The sequence below is a fragment of the Monopterus albus genome, unplaced genomic scaffold (assembly GCF_001952655.1).
Source record: "Monopterus albus unplaced genomic scaffold, M_albus_1.0 scaffold96.1, whole genome shotgun sequence".
In the NCBI taxonomy this organism is placed as follows: Eukaryota; Metazoa; Chordata; class Actinopteri; order Synbranchiformes; family Synbranchidae; genus Monopterus; species Monopterus albus.
The window spans coordinates 3,853,728-3,862,590 of record NW_018127976.1 but is presented as its reverse complement, the minus strand read 5'-3'; the positions used below and the strand labels follow the sequence as shown (position 1 = coordinate 3,862,590).

Genomic DNA, 8,863 nt, shown 5'->3' with positions numbered 1-8,863 from the left:
TTTATCAAAACACAGCAAACCTGACTCATAATTGAGTCGTTTAATCAAAACATTAGCACTAGTTTTCTATCCAACAGGAACATATAGTCATAGTGCACAGACTGTCAAAATGTGAAAAAGTAATCACATTACAAAAATGACATTACTTCTCATTGAACTGTATACAATATGAAAACCATCTTTGATATCCAAAAATGTAGAAATACAGTAATTCAGTCAGCCTTACTGTAAACACACTAAAATTGTGTGTGGATAAATTTTGTATAGTATATGTACAGTGGAACCGTCAGTACTTTATGGATTATAAAAAAAGGACAGAATTGCTGCAGTAAAGGCTTTACGGTATTGGCATTTGCACATTGCTATCAGTAATCACAGAAAAAAGCACTTTGCCCTGTGTTTACAACAATAGACAAAAATAAAACAAAATGACAGACCAAAAAGTCCTAATCTACACGATCATCAGCATTTGGCCACATGTTCTCATCAACATCACACCTTATAATGTCTCTTGCTATGCACCTTGGAAAGAAACGTTTAGAATGCCTTATCCACCCCTGGCAATCTTCAGCTGAGATGTCTCTGCAGCCAGCCTCCATTGCATCCAGAAGGGACATTTGATCATGTGGTCGATGATCATAGACTTTCCACCTCCATGCAGACAAAAATTCTTCAGTGGGAATGGAGAGTATGGAGGAAGAAAAAGTGAAATCATTCTCAGATGGGCTGCAAACCAATTTGTGACTGCTTGTGAATGGTGGAATGCTACGTTGTCCCATGCAATAACAAATATTGTCATGTTTCCGCCCACTTGTTCCCTTTCTGCTTCTGGCACCAGTTGTTGATGAAGGTCATCTAAAAACAAAAGAAGGCGCTCTGTGTTGTAGGGACCTATCTGGCTTTTCTGCAGGACCAAACCAGCACTTGAGATTGCAGCGCACATTGTGATATTTGCTCCTCTCTGACAAATTGGAACCAGCTGTTTCCCAAGTAGAACAATAATTCTTATCAGCTCTTTGAGCTAATTACGTTTCTTCCTCGTCTACGAGTTTTGGGCAGGTTAAATCCTGCCTCATCTACATAAATAAAATCATGTGGTGTCTGATTAGCCTCCAACTCCATAACTCTCTGAAAGAAATACGTAAAACACAAGTTAGAGTAAAAAGCTTTTCACTATGTGGGTATGGATGAGTCACTTAGATTTGATATAGTAGGTACCTGGACATACTGCTGTCGGAGTTCCATGACCCGCTCGCTATTTCTTTCAAAGGGAACTGTGTACAGGTGTTTCATTACAATTCTGTGTTTCTTCAAAGTTCGAGCAATGGTAGCCAGGCTGATGCTGTAATACCAGGTTGTCCTGTACAATTCTGTCCTGAATTTCTCTGAGTTTTATAGCATTGTCAGCAATTACCCATCTTATAATACTATGCTCGTGGTTTCCATTTAGCAGCTGTCTTCTTCCCCCAGAGTAAGGACGTCGCTGTGTCCTTTACATACGTAAATGAACAAATGTGTTACATATTTGTATTTGTAGATGTTGGTAGTCAGCAGTTACTGTGGTACATTACAAATGCAAGTATGGCGCTCATGAAATGAATTACTAACCTGTTGGTTTGTTGAAAAATTCAGATAATGGAAGCCACAGTTGATCGTCTGAGATTAGGCTGGACTCTTTCACCGGCCTCTCTCAGTGACAGACCATGGTTTATTACATGGTCTATGATGGTGGCTCTTATTTCATTAGTGACAACAGCTCTTACTCTCCTTTGACCTCCTCCACACATTCTTACTCCTCTCCCCCTATCTCTCCTTCTCCCTTGTCCTGCTGCAACTATTCCTCTCCTTAGATCACCTTGTCCTCTCCCTCATCCAACTATTCCTCCTTGTCTAATTCCTCTCCCTTGTCCAGACATTTTCTGCCTCTATGTGTTTTTCTGTATTGTTTTGAACAAACCCGGTCTAGAGAGTGCATGCTTTTTTTTTTATTGTGCTTGAACATGCATGGAAAGATGTGGGATTAATCAGTGTCAAATTGGAACCAGCTGTTTCCCAATTAGAACAATAATTTTTATCAGCTCTTTGAGCTGTTGTGGCAAAAGTAGAGGCTTTACATTATATTTAAAGTTTGGATCATTAGGTCTTCAATTCTGTCATGATGTGTTTAAGCATTTGTTAGAGATATTTGAAAGATCCATTATTTTGCTATGGGGTAAGCTTGTGTGAAAAGAAAATGTAAGGATTTTAGAAATGTGTGCATTGACTAAATTTTGTGTGAAAACGACATTAATTGTATTAATGGTATGGTCACAACAGACAGATGTTGTAATAATTGTGTTTAGAGTTTTGAAAATATGAATACAGAATGGACAAATGGATGTTAGCAACTGCGAAAAACTGTAAAATATCTAACCTCTCTGATTCGTCTTTGGGCTTTTACTTGAGTAACCTTGTCATGCAGCTACATAAAAACATTCAGTTGCATTTTTGAACATAAAATAAAAAATTAAAACAATGTGATTTGAACCCGTACACCACTGTGAAAAAACACTGTAACCCAATGCAGCACCATTGCTTCAATTCAATTAAATCAATTCAAGCTTTATTTGCATAGCACTTTACCACATCAGTATGTTGACCAAGTTGCTTCATATTGTAGGTTAAATACCATTTAAAATAAAGAACAAAAATAAAATAAAACAAAATTATAAATGATGCATCCAATCATTGAGTTGATTGATTGAGTTGTACCAATCAGAACATACCATCTCTAATAAGATTCATAAGCCAAGGTAAATAAATATGTTTTAAAAAGGGATTTAAAACTGGACAAAAAGAGCCAGATTTAAGACTAAATGGTAAAGTATTCCAGTGTGTCCTACTTCCTCTCTTCTCTGGTGTATGAGACTGACTGGAAAGAGCAGCTGCGCTGGATTCTGTCTTGTCTCTGTTTTGGACACACATGCCATCATTACAGTTACACACTTTCCACAACCACATCTCATTGTCATCTTAGGCTAAGGTTTCTGTAAAGGTGTGGATCCAACTCATAGATAAGGACAATCGGGGATGAACTGGTTTCTGTCCCTTTCTTATGCACCATGCACATTGATCACAGCTCAAGCCCTGTCACCCCTGGTTTTTGCTCTGGCCGGCTCCATTTCTTCTTGGTATATAACGCCCTGCTGCAACAGATTATCCAGCAGCTGGTTTAGAACTGGTTAAGACATGCTTCAACAAACTGAGTCCGAACAAAGAACAACATTCTCTCTGGTGACAGACTCTGAAGCCTCTGTAGACGGTCATTACTTGCACCAGGATCTGAGGCACAAGCAGAAAACAGGCTTTGGTCAATAGCTTTTATTTAAAGCACTTTATAATGTAACTCTCATTCATACATTCACACAGTGCTACCATGAAATGTGTGACTGCTCAATTACAGTGGGGGCTGACATATTACATTTTGAACCCCCATGGACTCAACCATGCTACACTGGTTGAGCATGGACACCTGCAGTACCAGGTGTTCATGTGTGAGGTGACAACCTGCTAGATTCTGCTACTGTTTGTTGCCTTTTAAAAGACAGCTAAGTCGAGTGAGAAGAGGTTTATCTTCAGACTGTGGTCACACTGTATGAACGACATGTTCACCTGCTGAGGTCCGATCCCAACAGCAGCCTGATCACCTCCAGATGTGGTCTGGCCACTCTGATCACACCGAGATCCAGATATGTTTCTACACCTGCATTAATGTGCACTTCATGGTCCAGTCAGGACATGCAGACTTGTTATTGTCAGTAGTTAACAGGGTCAACATATGCACGAAGCTGAGGACTGATGTCAATGCGGCCCTGAAACGTCACCTCTGCAGGATGACTACTGGCTGATTCAGTGCCTGAGGGAGGACTGTGTGACTGGACATGATTAGAGTCCTCATTTCCCAACAAAGGCTGTTACTTTCAGCTTGTTCACTCCTTTTTACACACTGTTCAGCTTAAAGTTGGATCACATAAACACAGATTCATATAAATACATGTATCTGGGTTTCTATATTGACGAACATGTGAATTGTAGAAAACTAAAACAGATATTTGTATGTACCCAAGCTAGCAGGAGGGAGGATATGGGATGGGAATCGTCTGGTTACTTGACATGGAAGAAAGGTGGCTGACAAAAAGATCTTCATTCGGGACAAATTAGTTTCTCTTGGTCAAAAAATGTTAGCTTTCCTTTAGGGATCGGAATCGAATCAGGATCGAAATTGGTGATGCTTTTTCTAATTATGAGAAGATTCATGTTTGTTCAGACAAGTTGTGTTTGCTGAGAGTAAAAGACAATGGGTGGCTGATATATGAACTAAACCAGGACTGGGCACATTTAACATGATAAAAATGTATTTAGTACTGAGAATTATACAAAATATTATTTATCTAAAACATAAAGGTCTGTGTATGTTCTCAGCTGAGATCTGGTATTTTGCCATTTGCAATGGGAACTGGACTGTTTCTTATTTAGAAGAAGGGAAGCTGACCTGTGCACTGTGTTGTTTGAATGATATGGGAATTAGTTTCAATTTTTATATTGTATTTTTTAATGGGAACTATACAATATCTTAGTTAGTAAAATAACTATCGATACTGATTGTGTAAATATGGATGATGCCGAGAGACTGAGTTCATAGTTTACATATGAAACATGTACATTTGCTAAAACCTTGGAGAAAGCCTGGGAGAAGAGGAAACAATCAAGCTGATTTGTACAAATTAGCAATTACAATGTTGTAAGCTTTCTCTCTTTTTGTTTCTTGCACTGTATATGTTACCAGAAAATGTATCATTTGTAAAAATAATGGTGTCTGTAATCCCATGCAGGATGGACCAGATGTCTGGCATGACACAGAAATAAAATAAAATTAACTAATAAACTAACGCACAGTGAACCTGGAGCTCCTTGGCCAATAAGATACCTAAAAACCTGTTACAAAAAGTGAACAGTAGAAGGAAAGACTGAAGAGTAATGTGAGGCAGAATAAGAATAAAGTCACCATGGATCAATATGTAAACATTACTCTGTTCTTTTTTAATCTATTCTACCATCAGGTGCCATGATTCTGCAGGTGAAGACTTTATCAGTCAGATCAACTTGGCGCTTCCAGACTTCAGTATTCATTTGGTCTTGTACCGTTATGGTCACTTCTTCTGTGTTCATAGGCAGGCGGATCTGAAATGCTGGGTAGTAATTTGGTCCAAACTGAGGGTTGAATTCTTCTTTCTGAAAGCCAGTAGCACAGTGTCCCAGTAAAGTGCAGGTAACCAGCATGTCAGTTTGTTGCAGCACTGACAATTATTTGAAATACTCACCTCAGGCTGTATTAGACAGGCTGTCGGACAGTTAACAGTGTAATGTTGGCCCTTGATGAGGTTACATACGGAAGGGACCTTGATGTACTTAGCCTCTCTGTGCTGTACTCTCACCTGAAGAGACAAGAGAACACTGTGACTAAAAAATTTGTCCTCAGCAGAGCCTGACCAATAAATCATAACCATTGTTTTCACACACTGATTCTCGGTTTATAACACTGTACTTCTGTCCAGTCTGGTTTCACTGTACAGTCTGGGGGATTCTCACTTCCTTCTTATCAGGACCTGCTGTGGTTTCAATCACAGGTGGTCTCTGAAATCATGTAAATAATAGTTTTCCAAACACAGTCATACATATGTAAATCTCTATGGCAATCATGAGCTCTGGGTATTGAGCAAAAAGTGAGACCCAAGTGGCTGAAATGATTTTCCTTTGCAGGTGTCTGAAGCAGGGTAAGGAGCTCAGACATACAGAAGAATCTGAGCATTGAGCTGCTGTTTCTTTGCATCACAGTAGTCAGCTGAGGTGGTTCTAGCATCTCTTAAAGATGCTTCCTAGATGCCAATATACAATTGTATATACAGTGGTGTGAAAAAGTGTTTGCCCCCTTACTGATTTCTTATCTTTTTGCATGTTTGTCACACTGTAATGTTTCAGATCGTCAAACAAATTTATATATTAGTCAAAGATAACACAAGTAAACACATCATGCAGTTTTTAAATGAAGGTTTTTATTATTAAGGGAAAACAAAATCCAAAACTATAGAGCCCTGTGTGAACAAGTGTTTGCCCCCCTGTCAAAACACTGGTTTATCGCACCTGAGTTCAATTTCTCTTGCCACACCTGTTCGCAATCAAGAAATCACTTAAATAGGACCTGCCTGACAAAGTGAAGTAGACCAAAAGATCCTCAAAAGCTAGACATCATGCCGAGATCCAAAGAAATTCAAAAACAAATGAGAAAGAGAATAATGGAGCTCTATCAGTCCGGAAAAGGTTATAAAGCCATTTCTAAAGCTTGGGGACTGCAGCAGAATTCATGGTTCCACTTATCACAGCATGTCTTCCAGGGCCTGAAGCAGCAAAACAGCCCCAGACCATCCCATTACCACCACCATATTTTACTGTTGGTATGATGTTCTTTTTCTGAAATGCGGTGTTACTTTTACGCCACACATAATGGGACACACACCTTCCAAAAAGTTCAACTTTTGTCTCGTCTGTCCACAGAGTATTATCCCAAAAGTCTTGGGGATCATCAAGATGTTTTCTGGCAAAACTGAGACGAGCCTTTATGTTCTTTTTGCTCAGCAGTGGTTTTTGTCTTGGAACTCTGCCATGCAAACCATTTTTGCCCAGTCTCTTTCTTATGGTGGAGTCATGAACACTCACCTTAACTGAGGCAAGTGAGGCCTGCAGTTCTTTGGATGTTGTTGTGGGGTCTTTTGTGACCTCTTGGATGAGTTGTCGCTGTGCTCTTGGGGTAATTTTGGTCGGCCGGCCACTCCTGGGAAGGTTCTCCACTGTTCCATGTTTTCGCCATTTGTGGATAATGGCTCTCACTGTGGTTCGCTGCCGTCCCAAAGCTTTAGAAATGGCTTTATAACCTTTTCCGGACTGATAGAGCTCCATTATTCTCTTTCTCATTTGTTTTTGAATTTCTTTGGATCTCGGCATGATGTCTAGCTTTTGAGGATCTTTTGGTCTACTTCACTTTGTCAGGCAGGTCCTATTTAAGTGATTTCTTGATTGCGAACAGGTGTGGCAAGAGAAATTGAACTCAGGTGCGATAAACCAGTGTTTTGACAGGGGGGCAAACACTTGTTCACACAGGGCTCTATAGTTTTGGATTTTGTTTTCCCTTAATAATAAAAACCTTCATTTAAAAACTGCATGATGTGTTTACTTGTGTTATCTTTGACTAATATATAAATTTGTTTGACGATCTGAAACATTACAGTGTGACAAACATGCAAAAAGATAAGAAATCAGTAAGGGGGCAAACACTTTTTCACACCACTGTACCTCATGTTGGGAACAACTCAGCACAGACCTGAACCTGGATATGCACCAGTAAAGGGATAGTGACTATATTCATTTCCAATTAGCAGCTTTAAGATCAAGACCATTAAGACCAGTTTGGATTACAAGTGGAGCTGTAATATTTCAGAAATTTTTACCTCTTCCAGAGGGATGTTGCTTGGCAGGAGTAACACGTTCAGGTTTTGCTTCTGTGTTCTTGAGTTTGGTGGTCAGATGAATAATACAATTTGGCCAGAAATTGGGTTTGAGTTGTTCCAAAACTTCTTTAAAAAATCCCAGACCAGGCCAAAGGCAGAGAGATGGGGGACTTTGACAGTCACGTGAGTGCCTGTGATCTCCAGCGGCTCGAGGATACTCATGCCGTCGTCAGTGATGTGGACGACAGACAGCTGGCCTTCAGAGAGCAGAGTTGCAAAAACACAGAACCATCCAGCATCTGTTTCATGATTTGATTTCTAGGACATTTAGTCCATTTCTTGACAAATGAAGCAGGTGTCAGATGATTAACCAAATACAACTGTCAAAGCTTGTGGATGGGAAGCTGGTGAGAGACTGTCCTTAGAGTCCAACTGTTTGGTGACTCAGAGTGAGACGTACAAAGGACAGATAATTGTATTGTTGCAAATAAATTAGTAGGAATGATTTAAATGTTTTATTACAATGGAAGTGTGAAACTGTGCCCCCTCAAACAATTTGAATGCATGACGCATCTGTATACAACATTAGTTACACTGAGTGTTGGGGGGCCCAAAATCTCCATCAGTACCTTGATTAAAAATATTAATTTATAAATTATGACAAGTGAATCTCAGCGCACTGGCATACTTTGAAACTGAATACTAATTAAAGTGCTATGCACATGTAAGGTAGAGCAGATGCCATTGCATTTACATGTAAGTTCTGTCTAACATAACATTTCTATCTATTAAGTATCCCACAATACAAAGTGTCCAAATAAAATTTGCTGTTCACTCATGTGCCTGTGCCTTTTCTCTAGTGCCACCTAGAGGCAAAAATCCTCTAATGCACAAGAAAAAGACCTAACACTGAGTGTCAGTGTGGGACAGAAGTTGCCTGCTTACCAACAAGACTACAGAGTCTTATCACTACTGTAATGTCTCCACTCACAAAAACAATAATCTGCTTACCATCCTTTGTTTCACAATGTGGGAGGCGGAGCTGACAAACAGCATTCTTGGTACACTGTACAGTGGCCCTGCAGCCATCTTGCCGGCTGCTTGGAGAAGGCTCCCACCCCATTGGATAGTTCTGTACAGGAGCTCTGCCTCCTGACTCATAACTAATACCAGTCCTGTCAAAGTACACTGGAACATACCTGGACCAGACAACCAGAACCTCCATCCATCCATTTTCCTCCGCTTATCCGGGACCGGGTCGTGGGGGCAGCAGTCTAAGCAAAGATGCCCAGACTTCCCTCTCTCCAGACACTTCCTCCAGC

The 8,863-nt window shown here is 40.0% G+C and overlaps 1 protein-coding gene across 1 annotated transcript; it reads right to left on the bottom strand.

Annotated features, from left to right (window-relative positions):
- Nucleotides 1-547: 547 nt before the first annotated feature.
- LOC109965139 (uncharacterized) lies at nt 548-8,774 on the bottom strand. The gene is made up of 6 exons (XM_020608930.1): nt 8,660-8,774; nt 7,620-7,798; nt 7,542-7,589; nt 5,361-5,474; nt 5,094-5,271; nt 548-651 (listed from the first exon to the last, which is right to left on the bottom strand). The coding sequence occupies exons 1-6, from the start codon at nt 8,772-8,774 to the stop codon at nt 548-550; spliced, it is 738 nt and encodes a 245-aa protein (XP_020464586.1).
- Between the last annotated feature and the right edge of the window lie 89 nt (nt 8,775-8,863).

Bases quoted from the DNA above. Each gene is read 5' to 3' on its own strand.
- LOC109965139 (XM_020608930.1), bottom strand. From the start codon at position 8,774: ATGGATGGATGGAGGTTCTGGTTGTCTGGTCCAGGTATGTTCCAGTGT. The intron at 7,590-7,619 runs ATCTGACCACCA...AGAACACAGAAG, and splicing joins CTGGCCAAATTGTATTATTC to CAAAACCTGAACGTGTTACT. The intron at 652-5,093 runs GTAGAATAGATT...GTCTGCATGGAG, and splicing joins CAGAATCATGGCACCTGATG to GTGGAAAGTCTATGATCATC.